Source organism: Amblyraja radiata, chromosome 4 (assembly GCF_010909765.2).
Source record: "Amblyraja radiata isolate CabotCenter1 chromosome 4, sAmbRad1.1.pri, whole genome shotgun sequence".
Classification (NCBI taxonomy): domain Eukaryota; kingdom Metazoa; phylum Chordata; class Chondrichthyes; order Rajiformes; family Rajidae; genus Amblyraja; species Amblyraja radiata.
The window spans coordinates 97,540,018-97,563,691 of NC_045959.1; the positions used below are offsets into that span (position 1 = coordinate 97,540,018).

The 23,674-nt window shown below is 44.4% G+C and overlaps 1 protein-coding gene and 1 long non-coding RNA gene across 6 annotated transcripts in view; both read left to right on the forward strand.

Moving 5' to 3' along the window:
• The window catches only part of LOC116972391, a 32,758-nt gene extending 25,772 nt beyond the window's left edge, over positions 1–6,986 (forward strand). For 2 of the 5 annotated variants that reach the window (XM_033019992.1, XM_033019993.1), the window contains exon 6: positions 6,847–6,986. In XM_033019992.1, the coding sequence (XP_032875883.1) occupies positions 6,847–6,909 (63 nt within the window). In that variant the 3' untranslated portion in view covers positions 6,910–6,986. Of the gene's footprint in view, positions 1–256; positions 486–6,846 lie in introns of those variants that run through there. The other 3 variants (XR_004411793.1, XM_033019991.1, XM_033019996.1) reach the window with 3 other exon arrangements.
• A 106-nt stretch (positions 6,987–7,092) lies between these two features.
• On the forward strand, positions 7,093–9,190 carry LOC116972392. Its single transcript, XR_004411794.1, has 2 exons — positions 7,093–8,140; positions 8,783–9,190. It is a non-coding gene; the product is annotated as an uncharacterized LOC116972392 (long non-coding RNA).
• Positions 9,191–23,674: the final 14,484 nt, after the last annotated feature.

Here is a 23,674-nt window from a genome sequence, read left to right on the forward strand (position 1 = left end):
TTGATATGGGTCCAGACTTCCTTTTTTCCTGTAGGGCTACAGAATCTTTCAATCATGCTATATCAGACTTGGTAGACGTGTTTATTGATAAGAAATGACTATCTGTGCTAACTTTTCTTTGTTCGGAGAGTGTGCGACAGAGAAGCTGAGGTTGCTCCAGCACACTCCCGCTAGTGAATAAAATAATCTTGCCTTAAGTGGTGTTTGACTTCTCTGTGATAAGTAATCGAACTTTAACATTGGCTTTGGTCGGCAGGATTTTGCATGGGACCGTCACAGATGACTGAATAAGTGGCTGCAATTCGACCGGGATCAGAAGGGGAGAAGAGTGCACTTGTCGGACCCTTTGAGACCGACCTCCCAAAGAAAACTCCCGGGAAAATTCTGGTCCCTCAGTCTAGGGTCGATTTGGTTCCCTACCAAAATCCTTATCACAGACAGCGTAAGGTAAGATTTTATTTTTATTTTTTTATTTTATTATTTTTTTGTGGGGGATTATTGAATATTGGTTAAGTCAGAATGATGTCAGATATAAGCCTGTGAATAACGTCAGATCTGAGAATAATATAATTTTATTGATTGGACAGGTCGGATATAATCTGTGTAAATTTTATTTCAAAGGTTCAAAGGTTCAAAGGTTGTATTTATTGTCACATACACCTAGGTGTAGTGAAATTCTTTTTGCCAATGCAGCACATAAAAAAGAATACAAACATAGCAATAATAAATAGCTTCAACATAAAGACATAAAAACATCCCCCCACAATGGTTCCCATTAATTTCATTAATTAGATAGGTCAGGGTCTGTGCAAACATTAAATGGATAAATCGGATAGTCTGTGTAAACATATTATATGGGATAAGCTCTGGATAAGAGTGGTGGAGGAACTCCAGTACAACGCATGTGTTATTTAGACCCAGGGTCATATAAAGATTATCGACAATTGTCTGCTGCATTAACAAAAAGATAAGATAATAAACAATTGGTAACGTGAAAACGGAAACCTAAGTAAAATATCCCCGGGACCCTTTATCTGACATTGCAACCCTGTATAGATGGGGGATGAGAAACAAATTCAGGGAGAGAAACAAATTCGGAAATAGTATAGACCACCTCCCCCATGCCCTGACCACCAGTCACTGACAACAGGAGTTACCCCATTAAGATGGAGGGGCTCCAGTACTCCGACAGGGAAAGGGCAAGCCCAGAAGAAGGAAAAACTGACAAGGAAGATGAGAAAGAAGCAGGGAGAGGACTTAAGGCAGAAGATGAAGGGCAGTGAGAGTTAAACAACATAGAGCACCAGAGAAAGCAACAGCAGAAAAATCAAAGAAGACTGAAAAAGGGTGTCACAAAAACCACGGTGTCGAGAATCGAGGCTGCTCTCAGAACTTTGTATAAATTGACCTTGTGTCTGCAAACACAGAAATAAGGAGAACGCGATGAGCAATGGGGATTCAAACAAAGGCTTTGTGACTAGGGTTTTCAGTGACTAGAATCTGCCTGCTGTGAAATTGAGCGTTTTGAATAAACTCTTGCAATAGATCGACTCGAGAGGGAGAGGGAGGAAAGTTTGTAAGTAACTAAGAAAGTGTGAGGTGTGGCAGGACCCTGAATGACGGGGAGTCTGGCCAATCACAATCTGGATCACTGTCCAATTACAGCTCGGAGCACTCCCATTTTGAACTACAACAGCCCTCCCACCATTACACTTAACTACTCCTTTTGTTCATTTTAACTTCTCACTCCAACAAGAAGAAGACATTTACAATTTCCCAGCCGCTCTATGTGACGAACCTACTGGAAGCATTAGCCCTCCCAGTCCAGCTGACATTACTAAGTGCAATGCCCATACGAGCCACGACTACAAAGACTCCATCATCAAGCCTCCCAGAGGAATGTCCTAGCTGACTTACTGCCCGCATGGCAGATTATGAATTCTGCACATTGGTCCCCACAGAAACAAAGATTCTAGTAGACAGAACAGCTATGTCAGACATGGATATGTAAAGTTGATACAGAGGGACGCCTCTAAAATCTTGCCTTTGCACAGCGCGATTTTTTGGAAAGGAGGGGGCTGCGCCACTCTGGCTCACTCCTCTCGGACAAATTTGTGTACCTGATGTATGTTTTGCCCATTCTTTTGTACCAGTTTTCTTTCAATGTTCGAAGGAAAGTATTTGTTCTAATTCAGAGCTCTCTCAAAGTATTCTAGGATGCTCTTTCAAGTTGTCACTCATCCAAGTCCTGTCCCTTATCAGACTAGAGAGCTCTCTCTGTTCTTTTCAAGACTATGCTGCCTAGATACTTGCAGCTCTATTCTCCTTTGTTTTCGCTCTGTCTGTTTCACTTCTCCCAAAGTCTATCGGGATACTTGACATCCAGTCCCAGGTTATATTTATATATTCCTATATATTCCCCTTTTGATGATATGGTCCGTCAGATGAAATAGGATGTAACTGAATGATCTTGCAATCTATGAAAATTAACAGTTTATTCTTTGTTTTCTCTTAATTTTAAGTTTCTTTTCTTCCTATTTCTTACCTTTTGAATTGAGTTCAAATAGAGACCTGAATTCCACGATGGCCACGTGGCATCCAGGTAGATGTGTTAGATGAGATTGGAGATGCCTTTATCTCAGAACAAAATCTGTTAATTTGAAATTGTAAATTTGAGGAGATAGATTCGAACAATTGGGAATATTTTTAAATAGTCTAAAAAAAATAATGATCTATTTTTAAAGGGTCTGCCTTGTAAGTAGTTAAAAAGTGATCTTTCATCCCCACCAGAGTTCTAGATCAGTGGAGGGAATGAATAGGACACTTAAGAGTTTAAGTAAAACCTGGACTGGAATGGGTTAAGGTATTCCCAGCTATTCTGACGGTTCTGAACAGCGAGCTAGAGAGACAGGGTTAACGCCTTTTGAACTGATAACTGGAAAAGCTATGAACCAACCAGAAGATGTCCCTATTGTGGAAGTTAGTTTTGACCTACAGGCCCTCAACGATGCATTAATTACGTATGCACAGCAATTAACTCATGCCTTGCCAGATCTGTATTCCCAAGTACGAGAGGCACAGAAGCCACAGGGACAGTCCATACTGCCGGGAGACTACGTACTGATAAGTTACTGGGATCGGAAGAAATTGAGACTGTGTTGGAAGGGGCCCTTCCAAGTACTACTGACCACACCTACAGTAGTGAAAGTTGAAGATCATCCTTGTTTCAACACACCTAATCAATTGTAAAAGGATTGGTAACCGGAGAAAGGACAATAAAATTAATGACTCTCCTCGGTGTTCTGGGAATGGCCCAGATGCCCTGGACTACCTTTTTGTCTATGAGTTATGAGTTCGCTCGCAGGGAGAATGGCAGTAACCGTTGGGTGTGCACAACAGCAGAGCAGATGCACCACTAGGGCCAATACCCCTGAACCAGACTGAAAGCCGAAAGCCCTATTCTGTTTTCACAACATCATGGCGTCTAGCAGTTGCCAAGTAACCTCACAAGCATATGGGAGAGTGACCAACAAGCAAAGGGAACCTAAGTATAACAATTTTAACACCCCCCCGTTTAAACCAGGCTGGAAGGTTGAGTATAATAAGCAATCCCTGTATACCAATAAATACCTCATGTCACTGCAACAACCCAGAGAAAGGGATATATTTGGGAAACAGCTCATGCACCACAATCTCTCCTCAGAGACCACCACAACCAGTAAATGGAACATACTTTGTGTGTGGGTTATGGGCATAACCATGGTTGCCAGGGATGCCACCGGGAGACTACAACACTTGGGAGAGAAGGGAGTTTGGAAGGAATGACCACTGGATAGGGTGTTGCTATCTAACCTCTGTGGTTCCTTGCAAGAGAATGGTCCAGGATCTTGAAGAGGTAGCCAATACCCCGAGAGTTAATAGCACAGAGATTTTGGTTGATCTCTTTTCCCATGTAATAGCCAAGTCAGCTAGGGAGTTGCTCCATATGGCCTCTGCCATGGCAAATGCAACTGTCGTAGCCCTAGCATATGAGACATTATCTTGGCAGAAGAAGGGGGCATCTGCGCCATAATAGGACGAGAGTGTTCAGGGCTCTCACTTAACCTTTTTTCCCTGTTGCCAGCCGGGCAACCGTGGCAGCTTTTTAGGTTGCCAAATGACAGTTTAGGTGGTCATTTAAGACGGCTTGCATGACACGTGCGATAATGTGCTTGGATGAAGTGCGTAGTTACCAGTCAGAATTATGGTCAATGAAGCATTCACATATTATTTCTGCTTCAAATAAAGTCACAAACTAAACATATTCACCAATCAAGACATGATATATACCACAATGACATACAGCAAAATTACAATACAGCATCTCATCTCTTTTTACAAGTTGCAATGAATGCAATTTCTATTATTTCTTTCCAAATCCAAACAAAATTCTGGTTGGATTATTCAACGTATGATCAACCTCGGTGAGACCAAGTGCAAGCTTGGCGATCGCTTCGCACAACACCTCCACTCAGTTCGCAATAACCAACCTTATCTCGAGGTGGCTCAGCACTTCAACTCCCCCTCTGATTCCGAATCTGACCTTTCTGTCCTGGGCCTCCTCCATGGCCAGAGTGAGGCCCACCGCAAATTGGAGGAACAGCTCCTCATATTTTGCTTGGGTAGTTTACACCCCAGCGGTATGAACATTGGCTTCTCCAATTTCAGGTAATCCTTGCTTTCTCCCTCCTTTCCCTCCCATTCCCAGCTCTCCCACAGCCTACTGTCTCCGCCTCGTCCTTTCTAACTGGGATGTGAGAGAATAAAACACTCTTGACTCTTGACTTACTCCGCTAATATGTGGGATAGAACTAGTGTACGGGTGATCGGTGATCGGCATGGACTTGGTCGGCTGAAGGGCCTGTTTCCACGCTGTATCTTTAAATTAAACTAAAAACACTAAAACCAGAGGAAATCTAAAGAAGGGTCTCTATCCGAAACGTCACCCGAAACGGATACGGGTGGCGGGCGGAGATGGAGAGTGACAGAGAGAGATAGAGAGGGGGCCTGCTCAGTATTAAACAATAGGTGCTTGTCAAGCCGGGCAAAATTGCATGGCTTTTGGGTTGCCCAGCCGGACTGTAGGTTGCCATTGGTAACCAGGCAACCGCTAATTTTGAGCCCTGGTGTTGCATCTATATCCCAGATGAATCCTCTAATATCACTGTCCTTTCTACCCATGTTTCTGAAGAAATTGAAAAGATCTGTAAGATTGGCAGTGACATGTGTGGATATGGTGAGAAAAATGGGAATTAGTGGCCTTACCATTGGTTCGGTGGAGTTTGGGGTAATGTGATACATTAAGGATCTACCTTTTTGCTGATAATTACTTTAATTCTTATTATTAATTGCTTGCAGCCAATGTATAGATACCGAGGACTGTGAATGTTATCATTAATTGATAAAAGGAGGGAATGAACGAGTTAATGCTTTATTTAACAAGATTTAAGATATTAATTCTTCAGTCGTTTTCTCACAGGAATTTGAGAAGTAGTATCTTTGCTTTAGTCTCTAGCTCTCTACTAACAACAATCTATATTTTATATGAGAAAGCATTGTTTAAAACAAGATGCTCGGTGCCTAATCTGGTATTACTGGCAGATTTTATGCAACACATTTCTAGAATCAAGGACAGGGCGCATAACTCCAGATAATATGAATCTATGGTAAACTTGACACAACATTTATTATTATTTTATTATTTATTTCGAACAGAATAAAAGAATACAAAGCAAGTGTGAAACAGCATACAAAAAACAAAACAAAAATATTTATAAAGTGTCATGAACAATATCTATAAATAAATGAAATCATATGTGTCCGAAAAGGAGCAAGAAGAAGCCAAAGCTTATTAATTCCCACCCCTTATTCAACTGCTTGTAATTATCTTATACAAATTTTGCAACAAATTTAGTAAAATGAAGTTGACTATCCTTTGTCTAGAAACTTGGTCAAGAAACTAAAATGAATGCATACAGTAGAAACATGTGCAGATGCCTGAGCCAAGTTTGCTGATATTGCAGAGATTACTAATAACTTGTTATTGGTTTAGTTTGATATGGGTCCAGCCTTTTTTATTTCCTGTAAGGCTACAGAATCTTTCAATCATGCTATATCAGACTTGGTAGAATGTGTTTATTGATAAGAAATAACTATAACTGTACTAATTTTTCTTTGTTCGGAGACTTTGCGACAGGGAAGCTAAGGTGCTTCCAGCGCACTCCGACTAGCGAATAAAATAATCTTGCCTTAAGTAGTGTCTGACATGTCTGTGATAAGTAATCGAACGTTAACACTACCATGCGGAACCTTATTAAATGCTTTGCTGATATCCATATAGAAACAGCTATGGCTCTGCCCTCATCAACCTTTTTGATTACATCCTTCAAAAACACGATTAGATTTGTGAGACATGATCTCTAAAACCATCTTGATTATCCCTAATCAATCCCTGCCTAGCCAAATACATATATATATTTTATCCATCAGAATACTCTCCAGTAACTTGCCGACCACAGTTAGGCTCACTGATCTATAGTGTCCAGGCTTTTCCTTCTTAAATAGAGGCACATTAGCCACCTTCCAGTCTACCAGCACCTCAATCATATCTAACCATGATTCATATATCCCTTCCAGAGGCCTGCAATTTCTTCTCTAGCTTCCCACAGTGTCCTCGGATATATCTGATCAGGCCCAGATTTGTCTCCCTTCATATGCCTAGGGATGTTCAACACCTTCCCGACCCTAATACTGACTGTCCTCAAGATACTTCCATTAACTTCCCAGTCTTCATCTTTTTCTCCACAGGAGAATGGGGTTATTAACATCCGAACAGACACCGTGACATCCGAACAGACACCAAAATGTTAGTGTACAAGGCAGTGGTGATTCCAAGGCTCCTGTATGCATCAGAAATCTGGGCACCATACCGACGCCATCTGAAAACACTTGAAAAGTTCTATCAACTATGTCTTCGAAGCAGCTTAAATATCAGCTGGGAAGACAGAAGAACCAAAGTCAGCGTGCTGAATGAAGTAAAAACATCTAGCATCGAAGCCTTCGTCATTAAGAACCAACTAAGATGGGTCGGTCATCATGTTGGTCGGGTGGAAGACGAGCGTCTACCAAAGGAAACCTTCTACTCCCAGCTTAAAGAAGGAAAACGTAAAAGAGGTGGACAAAAGAAGAGATTCAAAGACGTCTTAAAAGCCAGCATGAAGAAATGTGAAATCGACATCGACAATTGGAAACCAATGCTAAGGACAGGAAACTCTGGCGAACCATAACCCAAGAAGGAACAGTGACCTTTGAAGCCAACAGATGTGCAGAATTAGAAGAAAAGAGAAGAAAACGAAAATAGAGGCAGCTACAACCAAAGTCTGATCTGCCATCTGGAATTACCTGAATGTTGAAGTACTTTCAAAAGCCAGGATTGGACTCATAAGCCACCTGAGAGTCCATAAAAACAACGGAACGTAGACCATCATCCTCGAGGGATTGCCACGATGACGAGACTTGAAAGGCCAAATGGCCGAATTCTGCTCCTGTCACTGATGAACTTCTTCTTCTTGTGTATGGCGTGCACAGCCTAAAGTTGCAAGACAACTTATTCTGTTTGATCTTCTGTTTGCGCACGCCAGGTTGATTGCATTCGCCGAAACAGGGTGGACCACGTGAAGGTTGCAATCTCCCACCCCAACCGATGAACTTGTAATCAACTACACTCACAAATGTTTTAGTCCTGATTTCAAATCACACTTGGGCAGGAATTGGTTGTAAAGTTGAGATTCAGTCATTCTACCCTATTCCTATTTACCAACATTTTTTCAAAGGTTTCATCAACATTTGAAAGTTGTAAATTAATGGTGTTATCGGAGCCACGACAAGCCTTAACTATAGCCCAGGGGGAAATCTAGACTATTGGTAAATATGGAAGATTACTTCCTTGTGAGGCAGGGAAAGCCTGACATCACTGCAAATCTTTGGCTTTGTCCTGCCCATATCTCGGCCTGGATCTTCTGCCTCATATCCTTCCTCTTTGTACAAGTGATATGGATGCTGTGGCCAGCTGTCATTACTGATCACTTCCACTGGCTAGGCAGTAAATTTGGGCGATTGTCAGAACCAAACAAGTATTCATATGGGGACCACGACACCTGCCAATGCCTCCAGGTTACCGGCTGCAATGTAACATAGAAACATAGAAAATAGGTGCAGGAGGGGCCAATTCGGCCCTTCGTGCCAGCACCGCCATTCATTGTGATCATGGCTGATCGTCCCCTATCAATAACCCGTGCCTGCCTTCTCCCCATATCCCTTGACTCCACAAGCCCCTAGAGCTCTATTTAACTCTCTCTTAAATCCATCCAGTGATTTGGCCTCCACTGCCCTCTGTGGCAGGGAATTCCATAAACTCACAACTCTCTGGGTGAAAAAGTTTTTTCTCAGTCTTAAATGACCTCCCCTTTATTCTAAGACTGTGGCCCCTGGTTCTGGACTCGCCCAACATTGGGGACATTTTTCCTGCATCTAGCTTGCCCAGTCCTTTTATAATTTTATAATAGTTTTATAATAGTTAAAGAAGCATTTCAGCAAGGATGGCGTTGATCTGCTCACAGCACCACATGTGAAGCAAGCTGGCTAGCTTAGCCAAACAATTAGGTGTTTGGGAACATGCTTGGGCTCAATTAGAAGAACCAGTGAACCGTGGGGACACCTGCAAGGTCATTAGTAGTGAGATAAGATAACTTTTATTTGAGACTAGCTGGACAACAAATAACTCTTGTGTTAAAACATAGTTGTCTTTTGTTTTGAGATTTGGGTAGAAGTGCAGCCTTTTAAGTACAAGATACCTGTTACACATGAGCTCCCCACGCTTCACCTCAGGCCGAGCTGCCAGAGTGGCCTCAGGACAGTTTCTTCAGAGGATACTTTGAGTGCGCCAACCTCCAGCTGTTAAACAGTTCCTGACAAACATTTGAAGTTACAGCCTTCGGGAGGGACATTTTCTGCTGCTATTTATATTGTAGTTTATTTGAATTTTTATTGTTGCTTTAATTGAAGTTGCATTGCTATTCTATGGCTATCTGCTCATTGCTATATACTCATTGCTTGATTGTTGCTTTAATAAATGTTTGTGCATTAAATGTTATATTGCCTGAGTGTTCTTCCTCCATCATTGATGTGAATCCTCAAAACCCGCTAATACTTTGTCTAATACAAACCTACCCACTCCCACAGCTATCTGGACTACATTTCTTCCAACCCTTGCCTCTTACCAAGATGCAATCACCTACTCTCAATTCCTCCATCTCCGTCACATCTGCTCCCAAGATGAGGCTTTCCATTCTAGGACATCTGAAATGTCCTCCTTTATTAAATGTGATTTCCCCCTTCTGTCATTGATGGATCCATCACCCGCGTCTCTTCTGTGTTCCTCTCCTCCTCTCCTCTCAGTTCTGCTTTCGCTCCACCTCCCTCCAGACAGAACAAGGATAAAGTTCCCCCTGGTCCTCACTTTTCTCCCCACCAGTCTCCATATCCAACACATCATCCTTTCTAACGATCTCACCATCAGACACAACTTCCCATCTCAACCCTTTTCCGCCTTCTGCAGAGACCGCTCCCTCCACAACTTGGTTCACTCACCCCTTCCCACCCAAACCATCCCCTCCCCAGGTACTTTCCTCTGTAACCGCAGGAGATGTAACACTCGTCCCTTTACGCCCCTCCCCTGCCTCCATCTGGGGACGCCAGCAGTCCTTCCAGGTGAGACAGAGGTTCACGCGAACCTCCACTAACCACATCTACTGCATCCGGTGGACATCAGCGAGACCAAGCAGACTCGGCAACCGTTTTGCTGAACACTTATGCTTGGTCCGCCACTGGATCTTCCGGGTGCTGACCATTCAACTCCCATTCCCACAGTGACCTTTCTGTCCTGGGCTTCCTCCATTGACAAAGTGAGGCCACACGCAAATTGTAGGAACAGCACCTCATATTTGTGCTTGGGCGACCTACAACCCAACGGCATGAACACTGAATTCTCCAATTTTAGTTAACATAAAACTAACCCCCCCCACCCTTTTTCAGACCATCTCACCTGCATCAGAAGGGCCTCGACCCGAAGCGTCACTAAACCATGTTCTCCAGAGATGCTGCCTGACCTGCTGAGTTATTCCAGCACTTTGTGTCCTTTTGTTTATGAACCAGCATCTTTAGAGTTTAAAGATACAGTGTGGAAACAGGTCCTTCGGCCAACTGAGTCTGTGTTGACCAGCAATCACCCCGTACGCTAGCATTATCCTGCACACTAGGGACAATTGACAATTTTTTTTACAGAATCCAATTAACTCACAAACCTGTACCTGTTTGGAGTGGGTGGTATCAGGAGTACCCGCAGAAAACCCATGCCGTCACAGGGAGAATGTACAAGCTCCATACAGACAGCATCCGTAGTCACGATCAAACCCAGGTTCTGGCGCTGTAAGGCAGCAACTCTACCGCTGCACCAGGGTGGCGTTCTCCCCGTGAACACGTGGGTTTTCTCCGGGTGCTCCGGTTTCCTCCCACATTCCAAAGACGTACAGGTTTATAGGTTAATTGGCCGCGGTCAGAATTGTAAATTGTCCCCAGTGTGTAGGAGAGTGCTAGTGTACAGGGATCGCTGGTCAGCATGGACTCAGTGGGCTGAACGGCTTGTTTCCATGCTATATCTCTAAACTAAACCACTGTGCCGTCCCCGCTGCACCAGGGTGTCGCCACATCTGCAGTTCCTGGTTTTCACTGGTGTTTACTTAATTGTACAGATTATTAACTCGCTTCCAATAGTGAATCTATAGAAGCTTTTCATTGAATCCAAGAGACAGTAAGCCATGTTGCAGCTTTATAGGACTTTGGTTACGCTGCTTTTGGACGATGGCCTGCAGCTCTGGTCACCTCATTACAGGAAGGATGTATGTGGATGCTTATGAGCGGGTGCAAAATGCTGCCTTTATTCAAAGTTATTAGCTACAAGAAGAGGTTGGATAGACTTAGATTATTTTCTCTGGTGCGTCAGAAGTTGAGGGGAAGCTTCATAGAAGTATATAAAATTATGAGTGGCTTCACCAGTGTTGACCTATTATTACCTGCCACACTTTGTCCGCCCTCTTCCCTTTTCAGGCTTTCTTCTCCCTCACCCCTTTACAATCAGCCTGTAGAAGGGTCTCAACCCGAAACATCACCTATCCATGGAGAGAAGGAATGGGTGACGTTTCGTGTCGAGACCCTTCTTCAGGCTGATTATAGAGGTCGGAAGAAGGGTCTCGACCAGAAACGTCACCCATTCCTTCACTCCTGAGATGCTGCCTGAGTTACTCTGGCTTTTTGTGTCTATCTTCGGTTTAAAGCAGCATCTGCAGTTCCTTCTTACACATGCCACCTATCCATGTTCTCCAGAGATGCTGCCTGAACTGCTGAGTTATTCCAGCACTTTGTGTCTTCTGTTTTAAATATTCCACTACACTGGCTTTGCTTGTTTCTTTGCCAAACACCAGGCCTAGCTTTGGACATTATTTTTGATAGTAACTTAAGTCAAGCCCAGACAATATGCTCGGGTTCTACTGCTGTGGCAAAAGGTGAAACCATGGGTTACATTATCCAGTCCCTTTGGAAGAGTAAACATCATGCCTCCAAACGTCCTAATTTCTCATGAGAACATGTCAATTTCACAAATCAAACTTCAACAGAACATTTCCTCAGCTATCCTGATTGTCATTTTTCAACATAAAAAAGCAGTATGATCTGAATTCCAAAACAAGTTCAGCAAAACATTGCAACAACTGTAGATGACTCCAGTGTGTAATACTGACTAATAATGCTAGTGTGTTCTAATTATAATCATTATACAATCCATTTGACTGGATTAGTTAATTTTTCTAATGGTGGTGGGTGTATGGAACAAGCTGCCAGAGGAGGTAGTTGAGAGATGAGAGGAATAGATCGGGTAGATTCACAGTCTCTTGCCCAGAGTAGGGGAAACGAGGACCAGAGGACATAGGTTTAAGGTGAAGGGGAAAAGATTTAATTGGAATCTGAGGGGTAACTTTTTCACACTAAGGATGGTGGGTGAATGGACCAAGCTGCCAGAGGAGGTAGTTGAAGCTGGGACTATCACAACTTTTAAGAAGCAGTTAGACAGGTACATGGATAGGACAAGTTTGGAGGGATATGGACCAAACGCGGGCAGGTGGGACTAGTGTAGCTGGTGTGGGACATGTTGGCCGGTGTGGGCAAGTTGGGCCTGTTTCCACGCTGTATCACGCTATGACTCTAATGACACTGGCAAAACAGAAGAATCATCGTGGTAAACAGAATGATATTATGTGACACACTGTGCTGTACTTCCCTGTTCTTTCCCTATCGCTGTGCAAAGTATTATATTTGAAAACAAATGGGTAAAAAGGAACTCTTCTCATTTCCCTTTTAATCTATCTGAAGTTGTTTCCACTGACTTTTCAAGTGGTGCATTACAGATCGAAACATCTCGCTATGCAAAGATGACTTTCATTTTTCTAATTTCTCCTCTTTTTAATTCTGCCCTTAATTCTGTCCTCAGTAATAAATCATCTGTAATAATTAATTAATCTTCCTTTAAGTGTGAAATCAAAATTCTTAATTTCACACATAAAGGAAAATTAATTAATTACTTTTCAATTTTCTCTTCACCATATTTGTTCTAAGAATAAAGTCAGTATTTACAGTTTTGTTGCTCAAGTGAGGACCTATATCCTTCATGCCAGTCGGATACATTACCTCTGCATCGCTGAGACCTTGTCACTTGCCCCAAAGCATGTTGCACTGAATTGCACACAATTCTTCAGATAAGCCCTAGCCAGTGCTTTAGAAATCTTCAACATAACTCTCCTGCTTTTATGTTTAATATCCTTTCTATTCTTCCATCAGCATCAGGGCAGACATTACCTGAAGTCTGTTAATACTCTTCTCACTGTTCACTACGTTTCTGAACCTTTCGGCATTTAGAATAGAACAAAGAACAGTACAGCTGCTCCTCGACCTACGATGGGGTTACCTTCCGATAAACCCATCGTAAATCGAAAATATCGCAAGTCGAAAACGCATTTAATACAAAGCGATCACGTGACCGGAAGTGACGTGGGCTCGCTGCTGTTGCCGAGCGTTTGCACGTGCCATCAGGGTAGGCAAGGTAGGCAGTGCCTACCCTGACTAAAATTATAAAATGGTAATTATTTACTATAAATAGTACATGTAATACACAAAAGCATGTGTAACTCACGTGCTGTCGATGCTACTTCAAGCCTTCAATGACAAGGGGAGTGAAATTCTGCCTTTGCACCGTGGACTGCGTGCACGTGCATGTGCAGCCCAAGTTTTTTGGCGGGTTTTTCAAACATGGATTGTCATTAACTTAAGAGTATCTTAAGGAACAAAGAGAGAAGAATGGAGTTTGTGTACAAATATTGTGGTAAGTAAATTTCTTTGAGCTATATGTTTTTAATTACCGTATTTCCGGCTATTTTTTACCCGAAAATAAGGCACGAAAATTTACCTGCGTCTTGGAGGCCGAAGGTTAGGTTGTTAGCCAAGAAATATAGACTCAGTACAGAAACATCAATAACAATGTTGCTGTTCTGAGGGAAAGCCAAGTCTATCCCTCGTTGCTGGCAGCTGATGGGAAGCGGCTGTAAAGTGGGAAGCGGCTGTAAAAGGACAGCACTGCTGGGGGGGGGGGGAGGGTTCTTTTCACAGCGAGTTGGGAGCCTGGCCAGGGGTAAACATGCGGGGAGGGCAGGAGCGTTGAGAAGGAGGGGTTCGGAGATCATGCCAGCTACTCACTCACTCACCCACCCTGCCACGACGCTCCGCGCGCGGAGCCACCGCATTGTGGCCGGGGAGGGAAGTAGCTCGGGTGGCAGCGAGCGGCTGCCGGGACCTCAGCGCCTTCTGCCGGCCCGCTCACCTCTGGCAGTGCTCTCCGTCTGAACACCTCTCTCCTGCCGCTCACCGGCCTCGCTCATGTCAGCCGCTTCCCGCAAATCCTTAAATTCCGGCTGCCGCCGGGAGCAGGACATGGCCCCACTTGCTGCGCTGGGTGACACTGCATGGAATTCACTGCCCGGTCCTTGCCTTTCAATGTAGGGGAGGGGACAGTGAGGGGACCAGCTGAAGAGTGGGTCAGTGGGCGATGGATAACAGGACAGCGGGCAGTGGAGCTTACTCCTGTGTCAGCGCGATCAAGGGACCAATTGAGGTTACTCGCCCTCCACCCCCCACCCATTCAGTAATTCAGAATGGAAGAGATTTGGAAACCTTGGGCAAATTGAAATGTTACTTTCTTTAATTTTATTTTTTATTTGTTTGAGCGTGAGAAATTCTATATCCCGCCAGCCTTTTATCAAAATTTAGCGACTCAAAATGGGGGTGCGTCTTCATTGCCGGGAAATACGGTACTTTATTAAGAGATATGGCTTTTGAAGGCAAATTACTTTATAAAAAGTCGACTGACAGCTTACGGAGAGGAGAACAATCTGATCCTGCGCGGTTTAAGATAATTTTTAAAAAAGCCGACTGACTGCCTACGCTGAGTAATTACTCACGGCACGTGTCTGGTTTGCCCCATCGTATAGTCGAAATATCGTAAGTCAAAGCATCCTAAATCGGGGAGCATCTGTACAGCACTGGAACAGGCTCTATGGACCATGGTATCTGTGTCAAGCATAATGGCAAGACAACTCTTATCTGCCCGCATATCCATATCGCTCCATTCCCTGTATATTCACGTGCCTATCCAGAAGCTTTTAACACCACTATCATATCTGCCTCCACTATTAGTGCAATCAGGCCACCACCACACTCTGTGTAAACTAATCTGGCCTGCACACCTTACCCCTCTCACCTTCAAGCTACCCCTCTCTAGTGTTTGATATTTCCATCCTGAACCACAAATCTTCAAACTTAAGTCTTTTATCCCTAAGTCCAGATGACTACATCTAAAATACTGTGCGCCTACGATACGATACGATACGATAGAACTTTATTCATCCCAGGAGGGAAATTGATCTGCCAACAATCACAAAAGCACAAAATACATGAAACATTAAATTAAAATGACGAGTGCAACGAATTGGGGGATGTGCAAAGATTGGGTGGGGAGTGGGGAGGGCAGTCAGTCTCGGTCTACCCCACGACAGAAGGGGTAGTTCCACTGTTTGATAGCCACAGGGAAGAAGGACCTCCTGTGGCGTTCTGTGCTGCATCTTGGTGGAATCAGTCTGTTGCTGAAGGTGCTCCTTAGGTTGACCAGTGTGTCATGGAGGGGGTGAGATACATTGTCCAGGATGCTCTGCAGTTTGAGGAGCATCCTCCCCTCCAAGACCAACCTCCCATGTATCCAACTTAAACCAGGACATTGGAAGCTTGGGCCTTGACGCCCTGTGCTTTAAAGCAGCTGCCCATAGTGACTACACTGATTGTCAAGTGTTTTAGATTTCACTGTGTATCTAATAACAGATACACCTGGCCATGTGTATTGTTGTAAGGTAAACGTTAGGCACAGCATGTTTAGACTGAATCAACTGTAAATATTTCTTGGGAAAGGAATGGGCTAATTTCCAAGTAGCAGGCAGGTGGCTGTTTCTTGCATCCTTTTGAGCTGAAATATAAACCAAACTCATACTAAACAAATGCCAACCAAAATGGAGTATGCAGGACAGTGCTTTCACGCAGCTCAACATGCCCACCATCCAAGCGAGAGTCCCACAATAACCACATGGGCACTTGTACATTGTGGCAAGGGTTTTGTGCTGTAAGGGGCTACAAGGTGAAGTCATGCAGTATCGCTTGCAACAACGCATCCTTCCCAATGAGTTCAATACATTCGATGCACTGTTGGTTGGAGCAGGTCTTTTAGAGGAAAAGGGACGTCCAGAGAGTGGATTGTTTTTAAAAGTGTGCTGACAAGAGTCCAGAACATGCATGTTCCTGTTAGAGTGAAGGGCAAGGTAGTGGGCATAAGGAAACTTTGATGACGAGGGAAATTGAAGCTCTGTCAAGAGTCAGAAGGAGACATGGGCAACTGGGATCAAGTGTACCCCTGGTGGAGTTTTGGGAACTAAGGAGCAAGGTAAAAACGAAATCAGGAGGGCAAAAAGAGGTAGCTCTGGCAGATAGCATTAAGGATATTCCTAAGAGATTTTATAAGTACATAAAGGGGAAAAAGGGTAACTAGAGGGAGAGTGGGACCCCTCAGGAATCAAAGCGTTCAACTTTGTGTGGAGCCACAGGGGTGGGCAAGGTCCTCAATGAGTATTTCTCCTCCGTATTTACTGAAGAGAAAGACAGCATCTTTGGACTGGGGGAACATGGAGCAGTCAATGGAAGTGTATTGAGAGAAGTCAGTATTATGGTCGAAGAGTTCAAGTTCAAGTTCAAGTGAGTTTATTGTCATGTGTCCCTGTATAGGACAATGAAATTCTTGCTTTGCTTAAGCACACAGAAAATAGTAGGCATTTACTACAAAACAGATAAATGTGTCCATATACCATGATATAAATATATACACACATGAATAAATAAACTGGTAGTGCAAATAACAGAAAGAGGTGCTGAAGGTGCTGACGTGTATGAATGCAGACAAATCTCCCGCGTGTGCGGACGTGGTGTCGAAGGATGAGAAGCCGAAGCAAAGAAGTGGGAGCCAAATAACCGAATGGAAACAAAGCCGAAACAGCAAATAACTGAAAGGGTGGGACACCTAAATGCAGACTAACCGAAAGGCCGCCCTGCCGAAACGCCAACTCACCGAAAGGCTGCGTCGCCTAGAAGCCAACTCACTGAATGGCCACTCTGCCGAAACGTCAAATAACGGACATGATGTCGTCGGGGGGGGGGCGGGACTTGTCACATTGGTCCAGACCCCCGCGTCCATCACACCACTGGCCGGTGGAGACGGGAGGGTGGGGGTCATTTTCCCACACAAGCCACAGTTGACTGGGCACTCTGGACTTGAGCACCAAGTTGTAAGCAGTCCATGTGAAAGGACAGCACCTACCAACAATGAAGGCACTATGAAACCAGCTGCCGCAAGCCCTTCCCACAGGACGGGGTTTTAACTCGGCTTTAAAAATCAAAAAAGAGTTACATTGATTTAAAAACAAAAATGTTACATATATAAATAGTTCTTACATTCGGGAACCTGGTTAATTAAATCGTGGGATTATTTCCCTGTCTTAACTATGCCTTTGCTTTAGCCGGTGGTTACATCCATTCCATCCCTCCCTCACAAAGATGTGAGATTTCATTAAGAGCACACTTGGATGAATAGATGCAAGCGGCATGTAAAGCGTCTCTTCCATTCACGCAATACATGAAGCCGATGAAATGAGACAACTGTCACACCAAAGATAGACACAAACTACTGGAGTGACTCAGTGGGACAGGCAGCATCTCTGGAGAGAAGGAATGGGTGGCGTTTCAGGTCAAGACCCTTCAGACTCAGTTTTCAGGTTTGAAGAATGGTCTCGATCCGAAACGTCACCCATTCCTTCTCCCCAGAGATGCTGCCTATTCCGCTGAGTTACTCCAGCTTTTTGTGTCCATCTTCGGTTAAAACAGTTTACAGATTATCTGACGTTTTGTGCGTGGGAGCTTGTTGTGTGCGCTACGCAGGCAACCAGACGGTAATAAATAAAATGTGCTTCATGTTATCAGGGGGGGGGGGGGGAGTGGGTGGAGATAAAATTGTTCGTTGTCATGCAAACTTGTCATCAGCCCGCCAGGGAATTGGTGTCCCCCCCCCCCCATGTTTTAAAAGTGATATCCTATGGCTGCCAATGCCCCGAGCCGTCTGTCCCCACGGCCAAGGTGGGGGTGAATCACCTGGTGTGGGTGCCAGGGGGTAAATCACCCCGTGTGTGGGTCGGGGTCCGGGGGGGTGAATTACCTTGATGTGGGGGTTGGTACGATGACTCTGGGTGGGCAGAGGGACCAGCCTGTCCCACACCTCTACTCCACCCGGCGCTGCCGACACACAGCCCGTCACAGTGCGGCCGCACGGGCGAAACTAGGCGGAGGGCGGCCGTGGCCGTGGGAGAGTTGGGGCTGTCCCGAAGGATGCGCTTCTTCGGCCGCTTACAACTTGGTGCTCGGGTTCAGAGTGCCCAGTCACCTGTGGCTTGTATGGGAAAATAACCCCCACCCTCCCATCTCCACTGGCCAGTGATGTGATGGACCCAGGTGTCTGGACCAATCGCTGATAAGTCCCCCCCCCCCCCCCCCCTCCTTCCGGGCGACATCATGTCCGTTATTTGACGTTTCGGCAGAGGGGCCATTCAGTTAGTTGGCTTGTAGGCGACACAGCCTTTCGGGCTTTTAGGCATCCCGCAAATTTGGTTAGTTTGCATTTAGGCGTCCCACCTTCGGTTAGTTGCCGTTTCGGCTTTGTTTCCGTTCGGTTATTTGGCTTCTACTTCTTTGCTTCGGCTTCTCGTCCTTCGACACCACGTCCGGCTACCATCTCCCGGGCCTGATCAGATATATCCGAGGACACTGTGGAAAGCTAGAGAGGAAATTGCAGGAGCCCTGGCTGAGATTTATGAACCATCATTAAATACAGGAGAGATGCTGGAGGACTGGAGGTTGGCAAATGTCCTTCCTCTGATCAAGTAGGGCTGCAGGGAAAAGCTTGAGAATTACAGGCTAGTAAATCTACCATCTGTGGTCGGAAAGTTACTAGAGAGTATTCTGAGGGATAAGATATACATACATTTAGTTGGACAAGGGCTGATTAGGGACAGTCAACATGGTTTTGTATATGGGCGGTCGTGTATCATAAATCTGATTGTTTTTTGAAGATGTGACAAATAAGGTTGATGAGGGCAGAGCTGTAGATGTTGTACACATGGATTTCAACAAGGCATTCGACAAGGTTCCGCATGGTAGGCTGCTCTGGAAGGTTAGATCGCATGGGATCCAAGGAGAGATAGCTGAATGGATAGAAAATTGACTTCATGGAAGGAAGCAGAGGGTGATGGTGTGGGTTGCTTCTCAGTCTGGAGGCCTGTGACTAGTGGTGTGCCTCAGGGTTCGGTGCTGCGCCCGTTACTGTTTGCCATTTACATCAATGATTTGGTACGTACAGTACATGGCATGTTTGCGGATGACACAAAAGTGGGTGATATTGTAGATAGTGAAGATGGTTGTCAAAAATTCTAGCAGGATCTTGATCGGTTGGACAGGTGGGCTGATGATTGGTTAATGAAATTTAATACGGAGAAATGTGAGGTGTTGCATTTTGGGAAGTCTAACATGGGCAGGACCTACACCGTGGCTCTGGGGGGTGTAGTAGAGCAGAGGGATCTAGGAGTGCAGGTACATAGTTCATTGAAAGTGGCATCACAGGTAGATAGGCAACAAGGCTTTCTGCACATTGGCCTTCATCAGTCGGAGTATTGAGTATAGAAGTTGGGAGGTCATGTTGCAGTTGTATAAGATGTAGATGAGGCCAAATTGAGAGCATTGTGTTCAATTTTTTGCACTATGTTATAGGAAAGATGTTGCGAAGCTGGAAAGGGTGCAGAGAAGATTTACGAGGATGTTGCCAGGACTCGTCGGCCTGAGCTATCGGGAGAGGTTGAGCAGACTAGGACATCATTCCTGGAGCACAGGAGGATGATGGTGAGTAAGTCCCGCGGCTCAACCGAGTTCCGCAAACGGGCCGGTTCAAGCTCCGTGGCCCGGGGTGGTAGAAGCTGCCGAAGATGCCGCCCTCCAGTCCAGCGGACGCAGCTGTAGTTGCGGGAGCTCCGGAAAAACATGTCATCAACCTGTCACCTGCGAGCTCCCGACGATGTCATCCACTGGGCCCGCGGCCGAGCCCCGAATTCAGGTGGCCGCTGCCGGAACGCCGGCGCAGCCCCGAAGCCGGACCACCGCACCCGGAACGCCGCCGCAGCCCCGAAGCCCCGATGCCGGGCCATCGCCACCGGAACACCACCACAGCTCCGAATTCGGCCAGCCTTGCATTGGTAAGTCCTGGCTGGCTCTGCCTCCGGAGCCTCAAGGTCGATCGCAGTTGGAGGCCGCCAGCTCCGCCATTAGGCCTCAGCACAGACGGAGGCAGAGAAGGATACGACAAGAAAAAGTTGCATTCCCCCGAAGGAAGAGACAAAAAAACATGTTTCACCCCCCCCCCCCCCCCCACACAAATACACAACCTAATAAACTAAAATTTAACTAAAACAAGACAAAAAAAAACAACAAAAAAAGTAAAAACAGACGGACTGCAGGCGAGCCGCAGCTGTCAACAGCGCCGCCACTTCCGGATTTCTCTGGAATGTCAGACGTGAGGGGAGACTTGATAGAAGTATATCAAATGATGAGAGGCATAGATAGGATAGACAGTCAGAAACATTTTTCCAGGGAGGAAATAACCAACACATGAGGGGCGAGCTATAAGGTGAGTGGGGGGAAGTTTAATGGAAATGTGTGGGGCAGGTTTTTTACATGCAGGTGGGGGCTGGAACTCAGGTGGAGGCACTGAAGGAAGTGTAGATGGAGTCAATGGTGAGTCTGGTCGATGTGACGGACTGGTCTACATCTACAAATTCCTGCCATTTCTCACAGTTTTGGGGGGAGCTTCCAAACCAACCTGGTTATATCAGCAAAGACCCACATCATCTGACTCTCTGTTTTTATGGTGTACAAATTTGAAGGAGTCATTGGACAACATGCCAAATTTCCTCAGTCTCTCAAAGACGTAGAGCGTTGGTGTCGCTTCAGTGTGGCTGGTTCACTGCAGATCATTGGTAATATTAATGCCAAGGAACAAAGTAATCAACCATGTCCACTTCAGCATCATTGCTGCTGATTGGGGCATGTACTCCACTATGCTTCCTGAAGTCGATATCTGGCTCTGTCATCTTGCTGACTTTGAGGGAGAGGGTGTTGTCCTGACACCATGTTACTAGTTTCTCTATCTTCTTCCTGCACTCCGTCTCGACATTTGATACTCCATGTCTCTATTGATAAAGCACGGAACCATGTGCAGCCTACTAACCACTTTTTCAAGCTCTCCTGACACTTCTAATGATTTGTGCACACACACCTTAAGTCCCTTATTCTTTACCCTTCCTCCCCTCCGAACTAACCATCAGCACAGGAGCACCTCAAGCTTGTGTGCCCAGTTCCCTGCTTTACTCTCTCCACACCATTGACTTGTAGCCAGACACAGCTCCAATGTCAACCATAAATTCATTAACGATACCACCGTTGTTGGATAAATAATGGGTAACAATTAGTCAAAGTGCAGGACGGAGGTTAATAATCTAATTGAACTGTGCCAGGACAAGAAACTTGTTCCTAACATTAGCAAGACCAAGGATCTAATTGGTGACCTCAGGAAGGGAATGTCAAGGGTCCACAAACCTGTCTTCAGTGGCGGGGTCAACAGCTGCTTGATCCTGGGCATGGACATCTCAGGCAATCTGTCCGGGACCCAGCACATTAATGCATACACAAAGAAAGCTCATTGATGCCTACTTTCTCAGATGTTTAACTCTACCAGGTTTCTACAGGTGTACGGTCGGGGGCACATTATTTATTTCGAACAGAATAAAAGAATAAAAAGCAAGTGTGAAACAGCATACAAAAAACAAAACAAAAATATTTATAAAGTGTCATAAACAATATCTATAAATAAATGAAATCGTATGTGTCCGAAAAGGAGCAGGAAGAAGCCAAAGCTTATTAATTCCCACCCCTTATTCAACTGCTTGTAATTATCTTATACAAATTTAGCAGCTATATGTACACCATATGTACACCAGCAGCTATATGTACACCAAATTATTTACTTTTATACACTAATCAAATATTTACAAAGCCATACAAAAAAGAAAAAAAGAAAAAACCCTCATATACTATACAGTATCTTAGTCATATATACAACCCATCACTCTATAATTACCCTTCCCAATACAATCAGTATAACAAATATCCCACTCACAACCTATCCTCATCCCAATATCCTTTTAAACAAGTGTTTGTGTACATCTTTTTAAACTGAATTATGCTTGTGCACATCACGGCTGGTTCAGTTACTCAAAGGCCTAAGAGTGCAGGAGGCTGTAGAAGGTGGTGGATATTGCTCACTAGCAGTGTAGGCACCTACTATCAGCAAAGACCCACATCATCTTGGCTATGCTGTCATTCTACTAGGACAATAGGGAAGAAGGTACAGAAACCTGAGAACCATTATCTCCATGAGAACAGCTTCTTCCCATCACTATTAGGCACTTGAGTTACCCTACACAACTCTAACCACAACCCTACCTCAGCATTAAACTATCATGGACTTTTTATAGGTTGTACTATGTATTTTGGCTTGCACTATTATGCTCTGGTTGCCTAGTATAATTAATAATTTGTTGTCTTATTGTTTATTGTTTATTCATTCGTCGTATTGTTGAATTAATCTGCCATGTGCCCGCCCATTCCATTAACCTGGTTATATCCTGCTGCAATCTTCTTCACAGTAAAGAATATTATCAAGTTTTGTGCCATCTACATATTTAGAAATCGTGAACAAAAAAACACAACAGTGGAAGGTTCCCAGCCTGAAGTTTCACTCATCCTTTTTCTCCAGAGATGCTGCCTGACCCACTGAGTTACTCCAGCGCCTTGTATCCAACAACAGTGGAAGGACTCAGGAATGGTCCCAATTCCTCAGAAATGTAAAACTGTTATTGTGACACTATCTCTTCTGCCATGCAGTTGACTGCGCTTCCTTCCTGCTTTTGTACGTGGCACTGAGATGATGTTGTTAAATCTATTTTCTACTTGCAAGTCCTCACCCCGCTCTTTACTTCTTCCAGTTTCATTTTCACTAATCCTAATAGAAATCTAGTATGAACTGCAGTCCCAATTTATTTTCACTTCTCCTTTGTCATTTTTTAATGTCCTATTTCTCTATTTGCTGGTGTTTGTAACCCAACTCTTCTTGTACCCACTTTTATTGTTTTACCTTCTTCTCCGTTTCTTGCATGCAGAGTTCTAGATTTGTGTGTTCTTACATCGCCCTTCCGGGGAATGTGCTTCAACTATACCTGAACTATCTCTTCCTTTAAGTCATACTGATGTTTTATTACAACTTTTGATTCCATTTAACAGGGGCTACTCTTATCCCAATGAAGTTGCCTTTCCTCCACTTATTTTTGATTGGATTGTACTTTCTCTTTTTTTAATAGCTAATTTAGATCTTAAAATCCCAATGTCAAAATGTTTCCCCGACTGAAATTTGGTTTACTTTGGTTTACTTCTATCTGTGAACCAGATCTGACATTCTGCTTTTGACCAGAAACATATTGTAGTGGAAAATTATCCATTTCAGAAATTCCTCACTCTCTCTGCCTTTAACACAATTATCGTCCGCATTTCCATTGGGATAATTAGTTTTCCTATTTTTGTACCTCTATATATCGTGGTGGATTTACATCCCTATAAATTTCCCACTTGATGGTATGTGCCCAGCATTATAATGTTTCCTCTTCTGATTCTTAGCTCCAATTAAGTGGTTTCTCTCTCCGCAACAGTCTCTCTCCAGCTCTGTAATATTATT